Genomic DNA, 26,910 nt, shown 5'->3' on the forward strand with positions numbered 1-26,910 from the left:
AAATATGGTAAAGCCAACTAATGGAGTCTAAAATGATGAATCTATTTGGTCTTGATTTTAGGAACATACTGTTTTCAGTGGTACAGGAAGCACAACATTGGATCCAAAGAGCAGGAAAGATAGTCCCTATCACTAAAACATAAAGTGAGAGACATCAGGACATAGAAGAAAAGCTAAAAATGTAAAATAAAAGAGAAATATAAGAAACAGAAAAATAACAAAGAATATTCAATTTTTTTGTTTGTTTTTTGTTTTTTTTAATTTTTATGAAGAATATTTAATAACAGACAAGCACAAATCTCAGATGGAAATAACAAGATTAAACTTAGGGATATACTATTAAGAAAACAATAGTAGAAATGAAGTAATCTCAGCTCTAAGATTACTTAGATCTGTAAGTAATCCCAGACTACTTAGAGGTTTCAGTAAGTAATATGGCTCTGCAATGAGCAATATTTTGAGAAGAGAATCAGCCCAACAACCTGGAACTCTTCTGACACTCACAGGTTGGCCATAATCTCCTCCTATTGAATGTGAACAATTTCATATAACACCAAGACCAGAAAATAACCTTATAACCCTGATGGAGCCAGACTTCCTGCTTGAGGAGAGAATGTCTAAAACAAAAAAGAAAAAGACAAAAGAGCTCTTTTTCCTTGCTAGTATGAGTGAATGCTGCTTATTTACCAATTACAGATTTAATTTCAGTGTTTTTCCCACTTCCTAAGTGAAATTCATTAAAATAATATAGAATTACCCAATTTTCTGAAAGCATCCAATCCAGAGCTGACCTGTACTTCTTGAACCTCTGTTAAAACCACCTAACAGAAGACCAAATCCTATAACTCCTCTGTAAGACCCTGTTACTAAAGTGACCGCTGTTTCCTATTGTGTGCAGTCTCCTTCATTGCAACAAGTCAATAAACCCAACTTTGTTCTGATACGGTGCGTTCTTGGTGATTTGGGACTGCAGGGCATTCATAATTTATATAATCATTTAAAGTAAATTTTAAATATTCTAAAATATATCTATAGACAAGACAAGGAATTCTTAGCTATGGTTGTAACGATGTAAAATGCAAAATAGAAGTTCAACTGAGAGAGCTTGGAAAGTGTTAAGAGAGAAACAGATATAAAAGGAAGAATAAGAATGCTATTCTTTTCTTCATACAAAAATCTAATGAAACTGTTATTACTGGAACAATAAAGAAAGGTTTCAGTTTGATCAGAGAAGTTCCCAAAAATAGTAATATAGCTACATCTGTAAAACAAAAGATTGAAGTTGTTTTAAGTGTGCTAGTTACTCAGCAATCATGATAGGAAATTAATTGTCTAAAGTTTATGAAAGTTACTACATTAGTCTGCGAGGGCTGCTGTAACAAATACCACAGACTGGGTGGCTTAAACAACAGACATTTCTTTCCTCCCAGTTCTGGAATCTAGAAGTCCAGGATCAAAGTGCTGGCAGGGTTGGTTTCATTTGGAGGCCTCTCTCTTCGGCTTGCAGATGGCTATCTTTTTCTAGTGTCTTCACATAATCATCCCTCTGTGTGTTCACATGTCTGACATCTCTTTCTCTATGTTCTAATCTCCTCATCTTATAAGTATAGCAGTTATATTGGATTAAGTTCTGCCCTAATGACCCATTTTAATGTGATTACCTCTTTTTAAGGGCCTATCTTTAAACATAGTCACATTCTGAGGTAGTGGGAGTTAGGGTTTCAACATATGAATTTGAGGGGGATATGGGAACATAGTTCAGCTCATAATGATTACAAACATATTCCTTACTGATAAGAAAGTAAATATAAGAAGAGCTTTAAAAAATGTATAAAGTGCTTGCCAATGGGATAAAATGAAAAACAGACAATACCAGTTTGTTGGCAGAAATGTGGAAAAATTTGTACATCTGGACACCGGGGATAGCAATGTAAATTAGTACAACCACTGGAAGACTATTGGGAAATGTCTGCTAAAAGTAAACATGTACTTACAAGATGGGCAACAATTCCACTCCTAGGCATATAGCCAACAAAACTGCATATACAAGTTGCCAAAAGCATGTTAAAAGAATGTTTATAGCAGTATAATTCATAACAGCCAAACTTTGCCCCATCCCAAATACTGATCTAAAAGATAGATAGTAAATTGTGGTATATTCATACAGTGGAATATTATACAGCAATGAGAACGAAAGGACTAAACTTAAAAGGTGTATTATGGATAAATTTCATAAACATAATGCTGAGTGAAAAAAGCCAGACACAAGCAGTTCATACTCTATTACTCCGTTTATATGAATTCAGAAGAGGCAAAATTAAACTATGGTATTGGAAGTCAGCATATTTGCTATACTTGGGGTAGTAGTGATTGTAAGGAGTAATTTGTGTGGCACCTGGGGTGCCAGTGATGTTTCATTTTCTCTTCAAGCCGCTGGTACTAAATATGTTACTTTGTGAATATATATTGAGTTGAACATAAAGGATTTGTTCACTTTTCTTCATGTAAGTAATTCAATTAAACTGTTTTTAAAAATTTGCTAATAGGACTCAGGGCTGCAAAAAAGAGTAAATAGAAGATTGTTGCCTTTTACATATTTTTTCACATATTTCATTTGTTAACATATGTATGTATTTGTCTTTGTTTTAAACAATTAAAATACGATGATGTGAAACATTTTTAATTTTTGCATTTTAGCATCAAATATATAATACCTAAGAGTGTGATGAAGTAGAATGGGCAGAATATATAGAAAATAAAATTAATACTTGATTTTATTAAGGTGGTTTATCACAACAAATACCACCAAGAAGAGAAAAAAATCTCAGGAAAATCAACAGCATGCATGGATTTGGAATGACCCTACGTAAATAAATGCAATGAAATTAAATTGAGTTTTCAACACTTGGACAGCATAAAGTTCAAAAGACAAATCCATTAAAAAGGAAAATAAAAGCTAAATCTCAAGGTGAAATTTTTGTCCATGACACTCTCGAATTCTAGATCTGAAAAAGTTTGGGATAAATGGCAGAAAACAACGCGTCATAACGAGATCTCTAATTCAATCCAAAGCTATTCCTGAAGGCAGCAGGTTTCCCTATTTCTTCACCAGCGCCCTGGGGCAAAAGGTTAGGAATAATCGGCTTCAGGAACTTGAACTCGCCGGCCCCTGAGTCTCCGGTCAAACGCACCTCGTACTGGTAGTTCTGGGACAGGGTCCCGGTGCCGCTCACGTCCACTAGATGTCCTGGAAAGGGGCCCTCGGGCACCGAGCAGCGACCCACCGAGGCCGCCTTGCTCCTCCTGCACAGCCGCACCGCCACGAACAGGAGCATCGAGAAGAGGAAGAGCGACGACACCGAGGCCAACGCCACCACCAGGTAGACGGTGAGCGAGTCGGCCTGCGCCTGGGCCGGGGCCGCCTCCGGGAGCGGCAGGTAGGGCTGGGAGAAGCCGTCCACCAGGAGCACGTGCAGCGTGGCGGTGGCCGAGCGCGGAGGCTCGCCATTGTCCTTGACCAGCACCACCAGCCTGTGCTTGGCCGCGTCGCGCTCGCTCAGCAGCCTGGCGGTGCGCACCTCGCCATTGTGCGCCCACACGCCGAACAGCCCGGGCTCCGTGGCCTTGAGCAGCTGGTACGACAGCCAGGCGTTCTGGCCCGAGTCGCTGTCCACCGCCACCACCTTGGTCACCAGGTAGCCCGGCTCGGCCCCCCGGGGCACCAGCTCGGTGCAGGGCGCGGAGCCGTTCTGCAGCGGGTACAGCACGAAGGGCGAGTTGTCGTTGGCGTCCAGCACCAGCACGCGCACCAGCGCCTCGCTGCTCAGCGCCGGGGACCCGCGGTCTGTGGCGCCCACGCGAAACTCGAAAGCCTGCAGGGCCTCGTAGTCCAGCGACCTGAGGGCGAACAGGTGGCCGTTGTCCGCGTTGATGGAGACCAGGGAGGGGAGGGGCAGGTGCGGGTCCTGGGGCAGCAGCAGCGAGTAGGTGACCTGGGCGTTGGTGCCTGAGTCTCTGTCTGTGGCGCTGACACTGCCGATGTGCAGGGCGGGGTTGTTGTTCTCGCGGACGAACAGGGTGTAGGAGGTTTGGGTGAAGGCGGGGGCGTTGTCATTGACGTCGGAGACCAGGACGGTTACGTTGTGCTCGGTTTTCAGCCTGGGTGTCCCCAAGTCGGTGACAGTGATGGTGATGTTGTACTCGGCTTGGCTCTCTCTGTCCAGTGTTCTCTGTGTCACTAGGGTGTAAAAGTTTTTTAATGTGGGCTTCAAAAGAAAGGGGAGATCATTCTGGATGGAGCAAATCATCCTACCGTTGTCCCCGGAGTCTGGATCAGAAACACTGAAAACAGCAACTACAGTTTCCAGGGCATTTTCTGGGGTAGGGCTGGAGAGCGTAGACATGGTGAGTTCAGGGGCGTTGTCATTCACATCCACCACTTCTATAGCCACAGTGCATTTTCCTGAAAGGCCCCCACCATCTGTGGCTACAATTTCCACGTTATAATATGGAGTTGCCTCGAAATCCAATGCCCTTTTCAGGCGAATTTCTCCTGTTTTTTCGTCTATTACAAATGGTTGAGTAACTTCATCGCCTTGGAATAGAACATAGGCTACACTCCCATACGCTCCTGCATCTAAATCTCGGGCGGAGACAACGACAACTAAAGAGTTAAGGGGGCTGTTCTCGGGCACCTGTACCTCATAGAGTGATTGTAAAAATTCAGGGGCGTTGTCATTATTATCCAAGACGACAATGCGAACTGTGGTGGTCCCGGACCTGGGCGGAGCCCCACCATCCACTGCAGTGAGTGTTAAGCTGAGCTCAGGCCGCTCCTCCCGGTCCAGCGCTTTGTCCAGCACCAGCTCTGGGTATTTTCTGCCATCTCCGCGATTACGCATAGCAACATGAAAGTGGGAATTTGGGCTGATTGTGTAGTTCTGAACAGTGTTGCTACCTATGTCAAAGTCCTGGGCTATTTTTAAAGGAAACACAGTCCCTGGCTGGGTGCTCTCTGGGATTTTTAGGAGCATTTCCCTCTCTGGGAACTCTGGGGAATGGTCATTTATATCTGTGAGCTGAAGATCAGTTTGAAAAAACTGCACTGGGTTTTCTAGTAAGACTTGGAAATGCAATATACAGGGTTCTGTCGCCCCGCACATCACCTCCCGGTCTAGTTTTTCATATAGAAGCAAATTGCCGGTCTTTATATCAAGCTGCAAGAGTTCTTTGTTTCCTTTGTAATGGATTCGCGCGCCCCGAGTGGCCAGTTCCCCCACCCCAAGACCCAGGTCTTTTGCCAGGTTGGCCACAGAATAGCCACTTTCTGTTTCTTCTGGTATGGAATATCTAACTGCCTCAGAGCCAGCCTCCCACAAAAGCAACAATATAGCAAGAAACATAACTTGCCTTTTCTGTGACGTTTTTGCTAGCGCAGTCTCCATTGTTCAGACCCGGTCCAGAAGGCGGTTTCTTTAACTCCGTACACAATCCACCCAGATGATTTGCAAAGATAACCGCGAATCCGATCTTTCTTGACTGATTTCCACAAGAACGAAGCCCACCCTTAAGATCTAGCCACTAGATCTTACCTAAAATGCATCCTTCTTTTAGAGTTTGGATTCCCCAGCTTAATGGCGCCGGAGTTATCCGCAGAGCCCACTATCCACACTCTTGGCCTGCAGCGCCACCAGGCGTCCTAATTTACTATTGCATATAGTATTTGCCATTTCATCCTAAATTCTAACTGACGTGTATCCATACCCTTTTGTCACATAAGCTCTCCCGATGGTATCTCCAGCTGTTAGTTACTGAAAGTTCTAAATAAATGTTGTGGAGTTAATCTGCAGTGAGAAAATACTTTTGAGAAAAAAACTAAAATTATATATTAATCTCCATAAAATACCGTTGAGTACACAAATATACTTTATTTGGTGTTTCTTATTTGATTATATTAAATAAGTGATCAGGAATATCTATAAAAATTTAAAGTTTAAGAAAAATTACTTTCACTTTGAAGTAAACACCAATAACACCCAGAAAATGGCACAAATCATAGGTGTACAACTCAATGAATTTTCGCAAAGTGAACACACTCCTATAAGTAGAACCTAGATTAAAAATACTACCCCAACCCAAGCCCCCACCTGCTATTGTCTGGTTACCACCCTCTCCCCAAAAGATAAGCACTGTCCTGACTTCTGTTGTCATAGCCTTTTTTTTTGAACTTTATACAAATGGAGTTATAGGTTGTTACTCTCGTGTGTCTGGCTTCTTCTCAATATTATGTTTGTCAAATTGATCTGTGGCATCTTGTTCTTATTTGTTTTATTCTCATTGCTTTATATTATTCTGTTGTGTGAATATACTATGATTTATTTATTCATTCTCCAGTTGATGAACACTGTTTTCCAGGTTTCAGCTATTTTGGGTAGTACTGGTATAAACATCCTTGTACTAGTCTTTTGGTGACCACATATATGTGTTTATGTTGAATATATTCAAAGGAGTTGGATTGCTATGCATTAAGATGTGCACATATATTTTGCGTTAGCAGATAATGGGAAAGTTTTCTCAAGTAGTTGTACTAATACCAGCAAAGTATGAGAGTTCCAGTTGCTCCACATTCTTGTCAACATTTGATGCTATCTTTTCCATTTTAAACCACTCTGGTTAGTGTGTGGTGATATCATATTGTAATTTTAGTTAGCATTTTCCCTGGTGATTAAACAATTTGAGCACATTTTCATGTTTATCAACCATTAGGATACAATCTTGTGAAGGGCTTATGCAAACCTTTTTACTTTTTTGGGGCGAGGCATTTGCCTGTCTGCTTATTGATCTGCAGAAGTTTCTCATATATTCTGGTTATAAGTCCTTTTTCAGATATATGTATTGCAAATATCTTTTCCCACTCTATGGTTTTTATTTCAAGTCTATTATGTGTCTTTGATGAATAAAATTTCTTACCTTTAGTCAGATTTGTCAATAATTTTCATGTATGATTAGCATTTTTTTGTGTTATATTTTAGTGTTCACATACTCCAAGGTCATGAAAATATTCTTGTATGATGTATTTTGAAAGACTAATTATTCCACTTTTCATAGTTAGAGCTATAATCAACCTGAAATTAACTTTTCAAGTGAATGAGGTTGGAGTCAAAAGTTTTAAAATATAAGTATCTGAATGCTTTAAACCTTGGCACCATCTATTTAAAAGACAATCCATTTTCCATTGTTTTTGAAAAGTCATCTTTGTTATAAATTAGGTAACCATAGCTCTGAAGATGTTTTATTCAATCTTGTTTATCCTACAATAACTCATTGTGTTAATTATTATAGCTTTATCATGAGTTTTGTTATCTGAGAAGTAAGTTCTCCAGTTTTTTAAAAGTAGACTTTAATTTTTAGAATGGTTTTAGGTTCACAGCAAAAATGAGAGTAAAGTACAGAGATTTCATATATGCCCTGTCCCCACACAAGCACAGCCTCACCCATTATCAACATCCTCCACCAGAGTGGTTTATTTGCTACAGCTGATGAATCTACATTGGCACGTCATTATAACCTGGAGTCCATAGTTTACATTAGGGCTCATTCTTGGTGCTGTATATTCTATGGCTTTGGACAAATTTAAAATTATGTGTATTCACTTTTATAGTATCATACAAAGTAGTTTCACTGCCCTAAAAATCCCCTGTGCTCCACTTATTTATACCTCCCTCTCTCCCCTAGAACCCAATCCAAATGGATTTTCTTTTTACTGTCTCCACAGTTTTGCTTTTTCTAGAGCACTGTGTAGTCGAAATCACACAGTATGTAGTCTTTTCAGATTGGCTTCTTTCACTTAGTAATATCCATTTAGATTTCCTCAATGTCTTTTCACGGGTTGTTAGCTTGTTTCTTTTTGATGCTGAATAGTATTCTATGGGTTGAATGAATTGCAGCTTGTTTATCTATTCACCAACTAAACAACATCTTGGTTGCTTCCAAGTTTTGGCAATTATGAATGAAACTGCTATAAACGTCCCTGTGCAAGTTTTTGTGTGAACATAAATTTTCAACTCCTTTGGGCAAATACTAAGGAACATGAGTGCTGGATAGCATGGTAAGAGTATATTTTGTTTTGTATCAAACTGCCAAACTGTCTTCCAAAGTGTCTGTACCATTTTGCATTCCCACCAGCAATGAATGAGAGCTCCTGTTGCTCTCATTACCAGCATTTGGCACTATAAGTGTCCTGGAGTTTGGTCATTCTAATAGGTATGTAGTCATATTTCACTGTTATTTTAATTTGCATTTCCCTGTTAACATATGATATGGAGCATCTTTTCATATGTTTATTTGCCGCCTGTATACCTTCTTTGGTGAGGTGTCTGTTAAGGTCTTTGGCTTGTTTTTAAATTGGGTTCTTGTTGCTGAGTTTTAGTCGTTCTTTGTATATTTTGAATAACAGTCCTTTATCAGATATGCCTTTTGCAAATATTTTCTCCTAGTTTATGCCTTGTCTTTTCATTCTCTTCATACTAGCTTTTGCAGAGCAGAAAGTTTTAATTTTAACAAAGTCCAGCTTATTAACTGTTTCTTCTATGGATCATGACTTTGGTGTGGTATCTCTAGTTTGGTTTCTTTTCGTCAAGGTTCCTTTGGTTATTACTGTTTTTGTATTTTCAAATAAACTTAATGTTCGGCTCATTAATTTTCACAAAGAAAGCTGCTGAAATTTTTTTTAAGATTTTATTGAATCTATAGATTGACTAAGAGAGAACTGACATATTCCCAACATTGAGTCTTCCAATTAGTGAACATTGTATATTCCCATAATTTTTAGCATATTTTAGTTTTCAATGTAGAAGTCTTATACATATTCAAATAGATTTGTTTATAAATAGCTGCTATTTTTGAAATTATTGTGCATAATTAAATTTTTCACTTTTTTTGTTGCTATATAGAAATAGAACTCGTGTTTGTATGTTGACCTTGTATCCAGTGGCATTGTTAACTTCATTTGTTAATTTCAGTAGCCTGTAGATTCTTCATGGCTTTCAATATATACAATCATGTCTACTTAAAAAGACATTTTTATTTCTTCCCTTCGAAACATAGTGCCTTTTATTCCTTCTTTGCTTTATTCCGCTGTTTAGGACCTGTCATAGAATACTAAATTGGAGAAGAAAAGACAAGCATCCTTGTTTCATTCTTGATCTCCAGGGGAAAATTTTAGAAAATTTATCGTTAATGATGTTTCCTGTAGGTTTTTAAAGTCACTCTGAAAGTTCCCTTTGATTTTAGTTTGCCAATAATTTTACCACTACTGTGTGTTGAATTTTATCACATGACTTTTTTCTGTATCCATTGAAATAATCATGTTTTTTTCTTTATCTTTTAATATGGTAAATTGCAATGATCAATTTTCAAATATTAAACTGCCTCTGTATTCCTAAAATAAACTCCGTTTTTTCCAATTATTATTTCTCTTTTATACATTTTAAAATTTTATTTGCTAATATTTTTTAAAATGAATTTTCCATACACATTAATAAAAAAGAATAGTTTGTAATTTTCTTTTCTTATAATATCCATTCAGGTTTGAATGTTATAACATATTCAGATTTATGCTGGCACCCAAATGATTTGGAAAATGTTGTCTATTTTTCTACTCTCTGAAGGAGTTTGTACATATTAGTGATAATTTTGACATAAGTATCTGGGAGAATTCACTGCTGTGAATTAGAGTAGGAAGGTTTTTAATGAACAACTTTAATTAATATAATAGATATGACTAATCAGATCTTAATTTCATCCTGTTTCAGTTTTGGAAAATTGTGTTTTTAAAGGATGGTTTCTGTTTTACATAAATTGTCAAGTTTATTGGCATAAAATTGTTCATAATATTTCCTTTTTATTTTTTAAATGTCTGTAGGTTGATAGTTGTGTTTTTTTAATCCTGATATTGGCAGTTGGTGTTTTCCCTATTTATTTATTTATTTATTTATTTATTTTAATTTTTATTTCTTTTTTTGAGTCTGAGTCTTACTCTGTGGCCCAGGCTGGAGTGCAGTGGCTCACTGCAAGCTCCGCCTCTTGGCTTCACGCCATTCTCCTGCCTCAGCCTCCCCAGTAGCTGGGACTACAGGCGCCCGCCACCATGCCCAGCTAATTTTTTGTATTTTTAGTAGAGACAGGGTTTCACCATGTTAACCACGATGGTCTCGATCTCCTGACCTCGTGATTCACCCGCCTCGGCCTCCCAAAGTGCTGGGATTACAGGCATGAGCCACCATGCCTGGCCTTCCCTCTTTTTTTCTTGATTAGTCGAAAGAGTCTTAAATTTTAATCATTGTAGAAACCAACTTTTCGCTTCACTGATTTCCTCTGTTGTATATTTGTCATTTATTTTGTTTCTGCCTATGTGTGTGTGTATACAATTGTCTTCCATCTTTATTTGCATTTGATTTGCTGTTCTTTTTCTAGCTTCTTGAGATGAAAGCTTAGATTATTGATTTTTAGCCTTTCTTTTCTAACATGTGCATTTAAGATTTTAAATTTCCCTCTTAAGTACTGATTTGATATGCCAGGTCTTAATTTTTCCCTGTTCAAAATATTTGGAAATTTCTGTTGTGATTTCTTTTTGACTTGTGGATTACACAATTTAATTTTAAAAATTTGGAGATTTCTTATTATATTTTTATTTCTGGCTTAATTCCATTGTGGTCAAAGAACATACTCTGGGTCATTTCAATTTTTTTTTCCCCTGAGACGGAGTTTGCTCGGTCGCCCAGGCTGGAGTGCAGTGGAACGATCTCAGCTCACTGAAACCTCTGCCTCCCGATTTCAAGCAATTTTCCTGCCTCAGCCTCCCATGTAGCTGGGATTACAGGTGCCCGCCACCATACCCTGCTGATTTTTGTATTTTTAGTAGAGACTGGTTTTCACCATGTTGGCCAGGCTGTTCTCAAACTCCTGACCTTGTGATCCGCCCGTCTCTGCCTCCTGAACTTCTGGGATTACAGGTGTTAGCCACTGTGCCCGGCCTCAATTCTTTTTTAAATATTTGAGGCTTCATTCATGACAAAGAACATGAACAATTTTTATATATCCCACATACATGTAAGAAGAATGTGTATGCTCCAGTGTGCTATATATTTCAGTTTATTTGAATATGATGTTCGTGTGGTTCGGATCTTCAATATTTTTTGTATATGTGTGTTTTTTCTTCTTATTCTAATAGGAATTGAGAGAGTTGTATTCAATCTCCCAGTGTAATTGGGTTTGTCTACTTTGTATTTGTATTCTATCAACTTTATATATTTTGTAGTTATCTAATTGGGATGTATTCAGTTTTAAAATTAACATATTTCTGGTATATTTACCTCTTTATTATTATGAAAAACTTCTCTTTATCTCTAGTAATGTATCTTTCCTTAAAGTCTCTTTTGTCTTATGTAAGTACAGCTACCTAGATTTATTTTGGCTAGTGTTTATATTACTGTATACCTTATCTAATTCTTTTAAACCTTCACTCTTTTTGTGTTCACACACACACTTATTTGATAGCACAGAGTTGAGTTTTTCTTTAATCTAGTCTGACAATTTTTGTTGTTTAATTGGATTATTTAATCCAAATAAAATTAATACAATATCTGACATCTTTCCATTTATACTTACCATCTAATTATTTTTCTATTTGTCACTAAAGTTTAATTTTTCTTTTGGGTTATTCAAATATTTTTAATTTTTCTTCCTTAAATTAGTGTTTTATTACTTTGAGGGTTATCCAAGAAATTACAGCATGCATCTTCAATATACAAGAATCTAACGCACATTATTAATTTTACTACTTCCATGATAATGCTTACAGCCTTAACACTTTTTAACTCTATTTATACCTTTGGCGTTTACATTATTGTTGTTATAAATTTAAAGTTTATATATAATTTAAATCCTTCAGAAACTAGTATTAATATTGTTGCCTTGTATAATCAATATTCAATCAACATTCATTTACATTGACCTTTCTTATTGCTCTTCATTTATTCCTGCAATTCTGTGATTTCTTTTGGATTGTTTTCCTTCTACCTAATGCATTTCATTAAAAGTATTTCTTGGCCAGATGCAGTAGCTCACGCCTGTAATCCCAACACCTTCAGAGGCCAAGGCAGGCGGATCCCTTGAGGTCAGGAGTTCGAGACCAGACTGGCTAACATAGTAAAACCCTGTCTCTACTAAAAATACAAAAATTAGCCAGGCGTGTAGGCACATGTCTGTAATCCCCGCTACTCAGGAGGCTGAGATGGGGAGAATAGCTTGAACCCAGGAGGTGGAGATTTCAGTGAGCCAAGATTGTGCACTGCACTCCAGCCTGGGCAACAGAGTGAGACTCTGTCTCAAAAAAAAAAAAAAAAAAAAAGTATTTCTTTTAGTGCAGATGTGACTGTCGTTAATTCCCTTCATTTTTGTCTGAAAATTGCATTCATTTTTGAAGGATATGTTTGCTAGCAATAGAATTCTAACCTAATAGTAATTTTCTTTCAGGACTTTAAAGATATCATTCCTTTGTCTTTTGATTTCCTGATTTATGTTGAAAAGTCAACTCTCCATTTTACTGATGCTCCTTTAACAAGAATGTATTATTTCTTATATGGTTGGTTTTAAAATTATCTCTTTGACTTTGGTCTTGAGAAGCTTTCCTATGATATGCCTAAGTAGGCTTTGTTTTTATTTAGCCTATTATTTATTTCTTGAATATCTTGAAGGATTGAAGATTTTCACCAATTTTGGAAAATTCCTTGTCATTATCTCTTCAAATACTGCCTCATTCTTGTTCTCTCTTTCAGTATGTTAGAGTTTTTAAAAATTACGTTCCACATATCACTAATGTTCTTTTCTGTATATTTTATTATTTTATTCTCTGTGCTTATATTTGGATGTTAATATTGAATTGTCTTGCATCCACTAATCCTGTATTCTTTTATGACTATGACATTAAACCATTTAAATAGCTTTAATTTCAGATAATACAATTTTTCAGTTCTAGAATTAACTTTCACTTTTAAAGTTCAATTCTCCAGTTAAATTATCTCTTTATTTTCTCTATTGTTCTTTATTTTTAACATATTAGACTTACTTATTTTAATATCATTCAGTTAATTTTAATATCTGAATCATTTATGGGTAATTTTTATTGTCTGTTTTTTTCTCTTGGTTTTATTCATGTTACCCAGTTTTTGGTGTGTGTACCTAGGAATTTTTTATTGAATGCTGAATATTTATATAAAAAGCTATCCAAGGTTAAGATATTATCTTCCTCCAACAAGAGTTCACCTTTTCCTCTGTTAACTTGATAGAGTTCTGTCTAAACAAATGATCTCAACTGAAAGAGGCACTGGGCTTTGTCAAGTTTCTTTGCAGTTCTGATAAGCACCTGGCTCTCTAGAATTTTCAGCTGAGAACTTCGTATATTCTCCATAGCCCCTTCCCATGGCAGGTCCTAAACTCTAATGTTTCTATAGCAAGACTATTAAAACTTCACTTTGCTTTTCAGAAATTTTCCAATTAGGTTTTTAGTCTTTTTCCCTGGGCTTCCCTGAGTTTGATAAGTGTCCTGAGGGGAAAATTTGGCCATGAACTTGAATCTTCCAGTCGACGCTAAGGGCTATTGAAGTTACCCTGCGTCTGACAAAAGCTTTTTGTTTGTTCTCATACTTAGCATATTTCCTCAGGGTAAAACTCCTGTCAGGAGTCAGTTTTCACCTCCAAGAATTTTCCTTCTCAGGAATCATGGCCCATTCAGATCTTACTATATTATCTGTTTTCAGTTACTTCAAACAGATAATTTTACATTTTAACCAATTTTTAGAGTTGCTTTCTGCTGCTAGATAATCCATCTACTCTGGAAGCAGAGTTTCACCAAATATATGCATAAGTTTTAACCTTAGACTATTTAAAATATATTTTGTAACTTTTGATAGTAAAAGAAGAGGGGATCATTTTGTTCTGTTTTGTTTTGTTTTGTTTTGTTTTGTTTTGTTTTGTTTTGTTTTGAGACAGGGTCTTGCTGGGTCTCCCAGGCTGGAGTGCAGTGGCATGATCATAGCTCACTACAGCCTCAAACTCAGGCTCAGGCGATCTTCCTGCCTCAGCCTCCGAAATAGCTGGGACTACAGATGTGTGCCACCATGACCAGCTAATTTTTTGTTGTGGTTGTTGAAACAGGGATCTCACTATATTGCCCAGGCTGGTCTCAAACTCCTGGCCTCAAGTGATCCTCCCTGCTTGGCCTCCCAAAGTGCTGGGATTACAGGCATGAGCCACCACACCCAGCCAAGGAGAGGGGATTCTAAATTGAGATGGGCTACATTGCCTTCAGAATTTCTGTCTCCAAAACAGCGTGTGTTAAATTCACTATATGCTGTGACTAAAAATAACAGTAGCAGAGAAACTGTAAAAGATGCATATATAATAGATTAATTTGAGAAAATACCTGTTGGGATGGGAGTTATTATCAAGATTCTTGGCCTCCATTCTCTAATTTTGTTCTGTGACAATAGAACTGGCCTATTTTCATAAGGTATGCATGCTGTGAAAGTTATTTGGATCATGTTTACAACTAAATTCTAATAATTGAATTTTTAAATGTTGATCTATACTACACCAAAGTCTGGTAGTAGCCCCTAGCTGGTAAGGAATAAGTCATGCTTTATGAATGCCTCCAAGGAGGATGTCGGTTTGGGGTGTTTATTTGAACAGTCTCGTTTGGGTGATTATGCAAATTGGACTTACCCTGCATAAACAACAAAAAAAATGATTTTGGACTTTCATCATGTCAATATATAGTTGGTGAAAGCTTCAACCAGATTTCTTACTTGTCATCATAAATAAAAGCTATTTCATTTTTTTTTAAATTTTTTTGAGACAGAGTCTCACTCTGTCACCCAGGCTGGAGTGCAGTGGTGTGATCTCTGTGGCTGGAGGTATGGCTCACCACAACCTGTAACTCCCAGGTTCAAGCAATTCTCCTGCTTCAGCAACTCCTGTAGCTGGGATTACAGGTGTGCACCACCATGCCCAGCTAATTTTTGTGTTTTTTTAAGAGGGAGGGATTTCGCCATTTTGCCCAGGCTGGTCTTGAATTCCTGGCCTCAGGCGATCCGCCTGCCTCCCAAAGTGCTGGGATTATAGGCATGAGCCACCACGGCCGGCCTCAAAGCTATTTTATTTAAATAGCTAATAATAAATGGAAGAAGACATTAAAGTTGACTACCATATTTATGTCTTACATATTTGTATGTTATATTCTGTTCTCACTTTATATCTTCTTCACTTTGATTTTTAAATTGAATAAACGCTAAAAAATATGTTTCAAGAATAACTTAAGTCAATTTTCCTTTTTAGTTCATTACACGTTTAGAAAAAAAGAGTAATTCAAGGAAAAATGCAAGTAATTTAACTTCAGTAGGATACTTGAGATTTAAAAATAAATGTTAGATTATAAAGCAAGTTCTTCAGTTGCTCATATTCTGCCAAAAGTAAAATAGAGGTGTCCTATAGCCATACAACTTTACCTAGCTTACTGGGCTTACTGATCACAGCATAAAACAATTTTAATTCAGATAAATTTATTACTGTTCCAGTCTATACAAGGACAAAATAATACTTATTTCATGCAAGTGCAACTTTGGCATAATTGAGAAGTTAAATTAATTCAAAATAACTGAAAGTTACCTTAAAGAACAAATAAAAATAATTAAGCATTTAAAAATTATTTTTGTAAAGACTGTCCATATCTGCAAAGTAATGTACAGTGAAAAACCTGAGATCAACTGATTATCAGATTTAAACAGAATAGCCAAGGTGCAGAAGAAATTTCTTGATTCTTTTGAAAGATGGGGAGAAGCTGTAGGAAAACCAAAAAATATATACATATTAAAGTATACTTGGATTTCTATTTATAGGGAGTGAAAGGGAGCACAAGGAGACCTATGATGATCTCAAGAGTCTTGATTTTGGGGAGAAATTTAGGGCTTATTTCAGATTCTGAGATTTTTTTTTTAAGACGATATCAGGCCGTGATTTAACAGTTTTATTTATTGAAAGGTTATGACAAATTATATGAGATTTTTCTCTTTAAAAATTATTTATAAATAAGTTATTTTTACAAAATTTAATATCAGCATTCATGGAACATTACAATGTGCTAGGTAAGTAGCAACCAAATAAACAAAATAATCACTAGACATGTGGTGGTCACAAGAGGAAAAGGACCACAATTTTAGTGTATTACTAATGTAATGAAGTGCATGTTTATATACAATTTGTGAAAAATGAGTATACTAAATTTTATGCTCATGGCTATTTAGAGGGCTTAGCCTAGTATAGTCAACCAGAAAGGAAAAGGTAATTCTAAAGTTAAATAGAAAAATTTCAAACACTCTGGCCTTGCAAACATTAAGTTACATGGTAAAGACAGGCACAACAAATATTTAGAAATTCAAGAGTTCATATATTCACTTAAATGTTCCATTAAAAAGATGTTAATTTAAGAATTTCATTAAAATATAATTTGTTTTTATCCTAATTGAGTAATTTATGGTTACAAAAAGATTAATCACCAATAGATCAAATATAGAGAAAATCCATACTCAATATCCAGTATAACTAAAAATGTTAAGTGCAATTAATAACAATAAAAAGGGGACAAATTTAACTTTATCAGGGACATGCGTAGGTTTGAAATTGTGGTATAAATATTTAGATAAGTAGACAATTTTTTAAAATAAAGGCATTGCAATGGGAAGTTTGACAAAACTAATGAGCGGTTCACTAAACTAAATACAACACTTAACTGAATACCAAGCTATTTCTGAACTTGGGGTTTTCCTTAACTTCCCTCCCGGTGTCCTGAACCAAGAGATTAGGAAATATTGGCTTGAGGAACTTGAACTCACCAGTCCCAGAGTCTCCTGTCAGACACACCTGATACTGGTAGCTCTGGGACAGGGTCCCGGTGCCGCTCACGTCCACCAGATGCCCTGGAAAGGGGCCCTCGGGCACCGAGCAGCGACCCACCGAGGCCGCCCTGCTCCTCCTGCACAGCCGCACCGCCACGAACAGGAGCACCGAGAGGAGGAAGAGAGACGACACCGAGGCCAACGCCACCACCAGGTAGACGGTGAGCGAGTCGGCCTGGGCCCGGGCCGGGGCCGCCTCCGGGAGCGGCAAGTAGGGCTGGGAGAAGCCGTCCACCAGGAGCACGTGCAGCGTGGCGGTGGCCGAGCGCGGAGGCTCGCCATTGTCTTTGACCAGCACCACCAGCCTGTGCTTGGCCGCGTCGCGCTCGCTCAGCAGCCTGGCGGTGCGCACCTCGCCATTGTGCGCCCACACGCCGAACAGCCCGGGCTCCGTGGCCTTGAGCAGCTGGTACGACAGCCAGGCGTTCTGGCCCGAGTCGCCGTCCACCGCCACCACCTTGGTCACCAGGTAGCCCGGCTCGGCCGCCCGGGGCACCAGCTCGGTGCAGGGCGCGGAGCCGTTCTGCAGCGGGTACAGCACAAAGGGCGAGTTGTCGTTGGCGTCCAGCACCAGCACGCGCACCAGCGCCTCGCTGCTCAGCGCCGGGGAGCCGCGGTCTGTGGCGCCCACGTGGAACTCGAACGCCTGCAGGGCCTCGTAGTCCAGCGACCTGAGGGCGAACAGGTGGCCGTTGTCGGCGTTGATGGAGACCAGGGAGGCGAGGGGCAGGTGCAGGTCCTGGGGCGGCAGCAGCGAGTAGGTGACCTGGGCGTTGGTGCCTGAGTCTCTGTCTGTGGCCTTGACACTGCCGATGTGCAGGGCGGGGCTGTTGTTCTCGCGGATGAACAGGGTGTAGGAGGTTTGGGTGAAGGCGGGGGCGTTGTCATTGACGTCGGAGACCTGCACGGTTATGGTCTGCTGGGTTTTCAGCCTGGGTGTCCCCAAATCAGTGACGGTGATGGTGATGTTGTACTCAGCGCTGGTCTCTCTGTCCAGTGGTCTCTCTGTTACCAGGGTGTAAAAATTCTTCAAAGTTGGTTTTAGAATAAACGGTAGATTATCTGGAATAGAGCAAATCATCTTTCCATTTTCTCCGGAATCTCTATCTCGAATTCGGAAGATAGAGACTACCGTCTCAGGAGCATTTTCTGGGATGGAGCTGGTGAGTGAAGATACGATAAGTTCTGGGGGATTGTCATTCACATCCACCACCTCTATGACTACAGTGCCTTTCCCAGAAAGGCCTCCTCCATCTGTGGCCTCAATTTCTACATGGTAAGATTTAATTTTTTCGAAATCCAATTGTTTTTTCAATAGTATTTCTCCCGTGAATTCATTTATTGAGAAAGTTTGTTTAATTTCATCTGATGCTTGGAATAAGCCATAAGAAACACTCCCGAAGTTTCCAGCATCTACATCTCTAGCTAAGACCCTAATAATTGGAGAGTCTAGGGGGCTGTTTTCCAGGACCTGCACCCCATATGGAGTGTGCACAAACTCAGGAGCATTGTCATTGATGTCCATGATCAGGATTCGAACCATGACTGTGCCAGACTTAGGTGGAGACCCACCATCCAGCGCCACGAGGGTCAAGCTGAACTCAGGCTGCTCCTCTCGATCCAGTGGTTTGTCCTGCACCAAATCTGGGTATTTCTTGCCCTCACTATGATTTCTAGTGAGAATGTGAAAATGAGAATTGGGGCTGATTGTGTATTTTTGAAGACCATTGCTGCCCACATCCAAATCCTCAGCTATTAGCAACGGAAATAGAGTCCCCGGCTGGCTATTTTCTAGTATTTTCAAGAGCACTTCCCTTTCAGGGAATACTGGAGAGTGATCATTTATGTCCTGGATCAATAATTCTCCTTGAAAAAATTGCACCGGCATTTCCAGGAACACTTGGAAATGCAGTACACACGGTTCAACAGGACCACAGAGCTCTTCCCGGTCTAGTTTCTCCCTCAGAAGCAAATCTCCAGTCTGACGATCCAGCTGCAAACGCTGCTTGTCATCGTCAGACACCACCCGGGCTGACCGGGCGGCCAGTTCCCCAATTCCCAGGCCCAGATCCTTGGCCAGATGGGCTACAAAGGAGCCGCTCTCTATTTCCTCCAACACAGAATAACGAATAGGCTCGGGGCGAACCTGAGACAAGAACACCATCAAAATAAAGGCCAACACTTGCCTGTTTGGATGAATTCTCCCTAGCTTCTTCATGTTGGAGTCCAGGTCCTTATATCCAATCCTTTCAGCAACCGCAACGAGACTTGAGACATTCAATTCTAATTTCTTGCTTGGAGGAATCGTCACACAGTTGCTTTTAATATTAAATGTGTTTAGTATATCGCTGCCCCAAGCCGTTGGTAAACCTGCACTGCTTGCAACGCTTCTTCCTTGTGTTTTTTATTGCGTCTAGCGACACAAAAGAATACGCGAGCTTTTTAGGACTCTTTATTCACAACTTAGCCTGCAGCGCCACCCTGCGTCTTGATTGAGAAATTAACAACTTCAAGACTGCGTATTTGGGAAGTTTTAAAATGAAAGCCATTTTTAAGAGTATAGAATTTTTACAAACTTTGTTATTACATTAAACTGCATAATTTAAAAGGTTATTTCATTACAGTGCACGAACCAGAATAATCATGAGCACAAACCAAGAAGATATCTCAGTCTCCCCACACGCTTATCAGTGAAACTTCAAAGAACTCCATTTCTTCTTTACATAATCCAACCACAGGACACAATTTTTTATACACTTTCAATTCAATTCTTAGTATTTATATATGTTCTTTTCTAAGAATGTGAGGACTTTGTGATGATGCAAAAGTTTAAGATGTTCTCTATACATGGTCTAAAGGGGGACTACCTTTGAAACGAAAGGTTCTATTTTCCTACTTTAATGTGCAAATACTAATACAGGTGAATAAACAGGTATCTTGTTTTGTATCAAGTAATTTACAGTGCGAACCTACATTGAACCTAGGAGTAAGGCAAATAGTATTAAAATCACAGATTCTTAGAACTAAAGAGGAAATAAAAGATAAGGAAACTGAAACTGAAGCTCAGAGGGTGACAGGACTTGATTATTTTATGTGACTATTATGAGGATAGTGCCAAGACAAAAGTGAGTAACAGTCACAGAATTTTGTGAAGATAAAGGCTTTAAGCTGAACTTATTTAGCAAGATAGATGTAATCTATATTTTACAATGAGTTTGCCTGTTACCACACTCACCTTTTGTATCCCAGATATCATATTCCTTGACCAGCTAATTTTGGGGAAAACAAGAAGCACTGATTTAAAATATTTTATTCTGTGACCAAAGGGTGACTTAGGCTGTCTCCACTCAGATATGGTGAAGTAAAGAGACTTGTGTATAAAATGGATCCCACCACAGTGTGTAGCTACTGTGATTACTCTCAAACAATAAGAAAGAATGGTACCACTGAGACACAGTTAACCAATTTATTGGTTGCAATTAATACATTGAATGGAGCACCACTTATCTTGCCACATATAAGATTTTCTCGCCTTAAATATCTTGATGTTTTATTTAATTATCCAATTCATATAAGTAATTATAATTTATAATTCATGTTAAATGAATTCTTTTTAAAGCATGAAATCTGAGATTTCAGATTCTGATAGTGATAGAAAGTATTTGTAAAAATTATTTTTGAAAGATAAATGGATTTTATTTAGTAAATACCAGTTGAATTAATAAATTAATCCACTCAAATGATGTTTTTATCTATATAAGCAGATTATTGTCAGATCATATATTCAGCCATGAACATGTCTGAAACTGAATACAGAATTTTGAGAATATAATACATGCTAAGCATTATATAACTAAACTTACTTTGATTCTATTTCTATTAATTAATTCCTATAAGGGATATCTCAATGGCAGTAATAATAATATTAACATCTTAGAATTTTCTTTCACATTTAAAGTAAATCAGAAAAGATACACTATGCATCACTATTAAATGAAAAACAATAAAAATATATACTGAAAAGAATAAAAAGAAAGAGTATTATTTTAGACATAACTGGAAAACAAATCTCCTGGGCAAACCAAAGAGAAAATTGTTTCTAATATAATAACCAGGTTTTAGTTAGATTCAAGTTAATGCATTCAGGACAAAATTCAAACCATATTTTGTTTACTTATTCCTACATGTTGACATAGAGTAAGAATTGCATCTTTTCAGTTCCTTTTGCAATCCAAAAGTAAATGAAATCTCAATAACATTAACATATATATCCACTATACACCAGATATTTTTCTAAGCATTTTGCATATATTGACTCATTTTATCACCCCAACAAGCCCTATGAGGTGGGCAGTCTTATTAGCCACATTTTAAAGACGAAGAATTGTGGCACACAGAGTTTAAATAACCTGTCCAAAGTCGTACAGCATGTGAAACGGCAGAGCCAGGATTTAAACTGTTACTATGTGACTCCAGAAACCATTCTTTTATATGCCTAAGCAGAGCTGGAGAGGTGAACAACTTTTCAGATAATTTAGATCCCAACTTCAGCCTAGCCTTGGGTACATGGTTATCATAGGTGAAATATATTTATATTCAAGTTTTCAATTATTATTAGAAACTTAAAAATTACTTGTCTCCCTTTAGAGATAGCTAGTTACCAGTAAAGAGAGATGTTTATACAACTTACACACTGGAAGGAAAACTAATACTCAACATTTTTGTCGAGATCATTAATCAGGTGAAAAAAATGAAGAGTGACATAATGAATTATTCATAGCCTTAAACATTGGATAAAAATATGTATAGATCTTTTGAAAAGTTGTTTAGGTTCTGATAAAGGGTTTAAGGTTACAATCAAGAAGCGTGGCCTAGAAGAATGGCCTAGCATATTATGCCACAGTTTATTTCCCTAAACTGCCATATTTATCAGAAAAAAAGATCTGTTATACCTGAATGGAGGATAAGCTAATGATATAAGATACGCTAATGATATAAAGAATGAGCATCTGAAAACTATTTCATACCAGTCAGAAAAGCTGTATTATCCATTCTGAAGGATTCATATGACTATTTACATAATTGGTTGCCAGATCTGAAGCATGATATTTAATTTTTTTTCATTTTAAATATACAAGAAAGATAAAATAGAGGGATACGCAGGAAACTAGTTGCTCTCTGATAAAATATAGGCAAGAACCTTATCACTGAAGAAAGATAAAAATCATTTTAAAGAAATTTGAGGCTGGGCATGGCAGCTCATGCCTGTAATCCCAGCACTTTTGGAGGCCAAGCAGGAGGATCACTTGAGCTCAGGAGTTGGAGACCAGCCTGAGCAACATAGCAAGATCCTGTCTCTACAAAAAAAAAAAAAATTATACAGAGGTGGTGGGATGCACCTGTAGTCCCAGCTACTTGGGAGGCTGAGGTGGGAGGATTGCTTGAGCCTGGGAGATTGAGGCTTCAGTGAGCCATGATTGTGCCACTGCACTCCGGCCTGGGTGACAGAGTGAGACTCTTTCTCAAAAAAAAAAAAAAAAAAAAACTACTAAAATAAATAAATGAGTTCAGCAAGGTTGCAGGATACAAGATCACTATACAGAAATCAATTGTATTTCTATACAGTAGCATTGAACAAACCAAAAATGAAATCAAGAAAGCAATGCAATTTATAATAGATATCAGAAGGAACAAAATGCTTAGGAATAAATTTAACAAAAGAAGTGGGAGAACTGAACACTGAGCACTACAAAACATCATTGAAAGAAATTAAAGAAGATCTAAGTAAATGAAACGTGTTCATGGATTGGAAGACTTAAGATTGTTAAAATATTGGTACGCTCCAAATTGCTCTACAGATTTAGTGTAATCCCTATCAAAATTTCAGTCGGCTTTTTTGCAGAAATTGGTAAAGTGACCCTAAAATTCACATGAAAATGCAAGGTACCCAAAATACAATCTTGGGAAAAAAGGAACAAAGTTGAAAAGCCCACACTTTCTGATTTTAAAGATATATTGTAAGTTATATATCACATATTTGAGTATTTTGATATATTAAACTTATAAATACTATTTTTATTCTAGAAAAAATTATTAGAAATCATCTTAGATTCCATCACAAATTTCTCAAGTCAAACTCTAATTGTTCAAGTATCTCCTTCCTACATTTACATTTCAGTGAGTGTGACTTTAAAAATATCTTACAGGTTTAAGTTTGGAAAGTTAGCTAATGTAAAATTTACTTTGCTTTCACCACTGAGCACTATTGTTTGCTTTACACCTATTTCATTCAAATGGTCAGCTGATGTATCTATTGTACCTATTTAATAGAACATTCCAGGAGATCATTCCTTTTATAAGAATTTCTAATAAATTCCACAAACAATTGATATTAACTATTTATTATTGAGAGCTTAACATTTTGAAATAGTGCTATTGGAAATATGATTTAAAGAAATAATAGTCAAATTTATCTCTTTCTCTCAAAAATTAATGTTTAATTTTCCTCTATTCTCCCCTTTCAAAGTAAGAACAAAACCATCCTCAAGTCATGGTGAAGTTTTCAAAATACTCTTTCATTTTTAAAATAGACTATTCAAAATAGTATGAATTTAACATTTTTAACTTTAGGACTAGGTATACTCAAATCTGTTTTTAAATTCTTTTTTCTTGAGACAAGGTCACACAAGCTGGAGTGCAGTGACACAATCATAGCTCACTGCAGCCTCGAGCTCCTGGGCTCAAGCAATCTTCATGCCTTGGCCTCCTGAGTAGCTGGGATTACAGGTGCAAGCCACCACATTCAGCTAATTAAAAAAAAATTTGTAGAGATGGGGTCTTGTTATGTTGATCATCCTGGTCTTGAACTCCTGGCCTCAAGCATTCCTCTCACCTTGGCCTTCCAAAATGCTGGGATTACACATATGAACAACTGCAACTGGCTCATTGTTTGATTTTAACATGCCAAACCAACCTTGCATTCCTGAGATAAATCCCACTTGGCCATGGTATGTAATCATTTTTATGTGATACTAGAGTCAGTTTGCTAAAATTTTGTTGAGAATGTTTGCGTCTATATCCATAAGAGAAATTGGTATGTATTTTTTCCCTTGTGTTATCACTGTCTGGTTTTGTCATCATGTTAATACTGGCCTCTATAGAATAGAGTTGAGAAGTGGTCCCTGCTCCTCTATTTTTTGAATGAGTATATTACGTACTGGTGTTAATTCTTCTTTAAACATTTGGTAGAACTGACCAGTGAAGCCATCTGGTCCTGGGCTTTTCTTTGTGGAAAGTTTTTGATTATTGGTTCAATCTCTTATTACAGATCTATTCAGGTTTTTTGTTAGGTTGGTGTAAAACTAATTGCGTTTTTTGCCATTGAAAGTGATGGCAAAACCACAGCTACTCTTGCACCAACCTAGTATTTCTCCTTAGTCACTTTTGGCAATTACAGGTCTATTCACATTTTCTATTTCTCCTTAGTCAATTTTGGTAGTTTGTGTTTTCCATTTAATCTAGGGTTTTTTTTTCCATTTCATCTAGGTTTTCTAATTTGTTGGCTTAAAATTGTTTATAGCATTCCCTTAAGACCTGTGAAATGGGTCATACTTTTCCCTCCTTTTTTTTAATTTTAGTAATTTGAGTCCTCTTTTTTCATCGTCAGCCTAGCTAAAGCTTTGCCAATTTTATTGATCTTTTCAAAGCACCAACTTTTAGTTTATTTTCTCCATTGTTTTTCTATTCTGTTTTATTTCCACTCTAATAATTTCCTTTCTTCAGCTTGTATTGGCTTTAGTATGCTCTCCTTTTTCTAGCTTCTTAAGGTGGAAGTCTGGGTTACTGATTTGAGATCTTTTAAAAATATATAGGTATTTCAACTATTATTTTCCCTCCTAGCACAACTTTTATTGTATCCCATAAGTTTTGGTATGTTGCATTTTCAGTTTTATTCATTTCAGAGTATTTTTTAATGTCCTTTGTTATTTCTTCTTTGATTCATTGTTTTTTTTAAATGTTTAATTTCCACATATTTGTGAATTTCCCAAATTTTCTTCTGCCACTGCTTTCTAATTTCATTTCATTGTAGCTGGAAAACATACTTTATATGATTTTAACTCTCAAATTCATTAAGACTTGTTTTATGGCCTAAAATATAGTCTATCCTGGAGAATGTTTCATATGCACTTGAAAATAATGTGTATTCTGCTGTTGTTAGATGGAGTGTTCTGTTAAGTACTGTTGGTTTATAAGGTTATTCAAGTCTTCTTGTCTCATGTTGATACTGTTTCATTGTTTTATCATTTATTGAAAATTGTGGTATTAAAGTCTTCAGCTATTATTGTCAAATTGTCTAACTCTTCATTTGTGTCTCTTTTTGCTCCATTTATTTTGGGTTTCCATTATTAGGTGCATGTATGTTTATGATTATTATGTTTTCATAATGGATTGACCCTTTTACTATTATAAAATTCCCCTCCTCAACTTTTTATTTTTAGTAACTTTTGTGTTTGTTTTATAGTATATTTTGCTTGATATTAATGTAGGCATTCTAGCTCTTTTGGTTACTATCTACATAGTATATCTTTTTCCATCTTTTTACTTTCAACGTATGTGTGTCTTTGAATCTAAAGTTTCCCTTGGTAGACAGCCTATAGTTGGATCATTTCTAAAAATCCATTCTGCCAACTTCTGCTTTTTAATTGGAGTGTGTAATTCATTCACATTTAACATAATTGCTGATAAGGTAGATTTATACTGGCAATTTGCTTTGTTTTCTACGTCTTATTATTTTATTTCCTCATTGCTCTCTTTTGTGTTAAACACATATTTTCTTGGGTACCATTTTAATTGACTTGTCATTTTTTTTACCTTTTTTAGTTATTTTCTTGGTGGTTTCCCTGATTATTAAAGTGAACATCTTTTACCAATCTAGTTCAGATTAATATCAATTAAATTTGAATAGTATATAGAATTTTGTTTCTATATAGCTATGTTATCTCTCCCCTCCTTTGTGTTACACTGTCATACAAATTACATCTTTACAAATTATATACCTATGAACATAGATTTATTATTATTGCTTTATGCAGTGTTCTTTTCAATAAAAAATTTACAAATAAAAACACACTTATAGTTCCCTACATATATATATGCCTATAAGTTACTTTCCCTTTTTGAGGCTTTTATTTTTTCATGTGGATTAAAGTTACTTATTGGTGCCCTTTTATTTTAGCCCAAATGACTACCTTTAATATTTCTTTGTAGAGTAGGTTTGCTACTAATGTAATTAGTCACTTATTGTTTTTTGGTAATGTCTTGATTTCTCTTTCATTTTTGAAAGATACTTTTGGTGGATATAGAATTACTGGTTGATAGTCCCTTTAAGACACATTCAAAGCAGTGTGTAGAGGGAAATTTATAGCACTAAATGCCCACAAGAGAAAGCAGGAAAGATCTAAAATTGACACCCTAACATCACAATTAAAAGAACTAGAGAAGCAAGAGCAAACACATTCAAAAGCTAGCAGAAGGCAAGAAATAACTAAAATCAGAGCAGAACTGAAGGAAGTAGAGACACAAAAAAACCTTCAAAAAATCAATGAATCCAGGAGCCGGTTTTTTGAAAAGATCAACAAAATTGATAGACCGCTAGCAAGACTAACAAAGAAGAAAAGAGAGAAGAATCAAATAGACGCAATAAAAAATGATAAAGAGGATATCACCACCGATCCCACAGAAATACAAACTACCATCAGAGAATACTATAAAACAACTCTACGCAAATAAACTAGAAAATCTAGAAGAAATTCCTCGACACATACACCCTCCCCAAGACTAAACCAGGAAGAAGTTGAATCTCTGAATAGATCAATAACAGGCTCTGAAATTGAGGCAATAA

The 26,910-nt window shown here is 37.1% G+C and overlaps 2 protein-coding genes across 4 annotated transcripts; both read right to left on the reverse strand.

The window, feature by feature from the left end:
- Nucleotides 1-413: 413 nt before the first annotated feature.
- Nucleotides 414-26,461, reverse strand: LOC129486267 (protocadherin beta-4). Of its 3 annotated transcripts, none has more exons than XM_055285923.2 (2): nt 16,975-18,937; nt 414-2,555 (listed from the first exon to the last, which is right to left on the reverse strand). In XM_055285923.2, the coding sequence occupies exons 1-2, from the start codon at nt 18,895-18,897 to the stop codon at nt 2,550-2,552; spliced, it is 1,929 nt and encodes a 642-aa protein (XP_055141898.1). In that variant the 5' UTR covers nt 18,898-18,937; the 3' UTR covers nt 414-2,549. The 3 variants fall into 3 exon arrangements, with proteins under 3 accessions (XP_055141898.1, XP_055141897.1, XP_055141896.1); XM_055285922.2 differs by lacking the exon at nt 414-2,555 and adding an exon at nt 15,397-15,895 and having other exon boundaries at nt 16,947-18,937; XM_055285921.2 differs by lacking the exon at nt 414-2,555 and having other exon boundaries at nt 16,072-26,461.
- On the reverse strand, nt 2,762-5,887 carry PCDHB5 (protocadherin beta 5). Its single transcript, XM_055285924.2, has one exon. It carries the CDS (start codon nt 5,442-5,444, stop codon nt 3,057-3,059), a length of 2,388 nt encoding a protein of 795 aa, XP_055141899.1. The 5' UTR covers nt 5,445-5,887; the 3' UTR covers nt 2,762-3,056.
- Nucleotides 26,462-26,910: the final 449 nt, after the last annotated feature.

Source organism: Symphalangus syndactylus, chromosome 7 (genome assembly GCF_028878055.3).
Source record: "Symphalangus syndactylus isolate Jambi chromosome 7, NHGRI_mSymSyn1-v2.1_pri, whole genome shotgun sequence".
NCBI lineage: Eukaryota > Metazoa > Chordata > Mammalia > Primates > Hylobatidae > Symphalangus > Symphalangus syndactylus.

Bases quoted from the DNA above. Each gene is read 5' to 3' on its own strand.
- LOC129486267 (XM_055285921.2), bottom strand. From the start codon at position 19,227: ATGAAGAAGCTAGGGAGAATTCATCCAAACAGGCAAGTGTTGGCCTTT.
- PCDHB5 (XM_055285924.2), bottom strand. From the start codon at position 5,444: ATGGAGACTGCGCTAGCAAAAACGTCACAGAAAAGGCAAGTTATGTTT.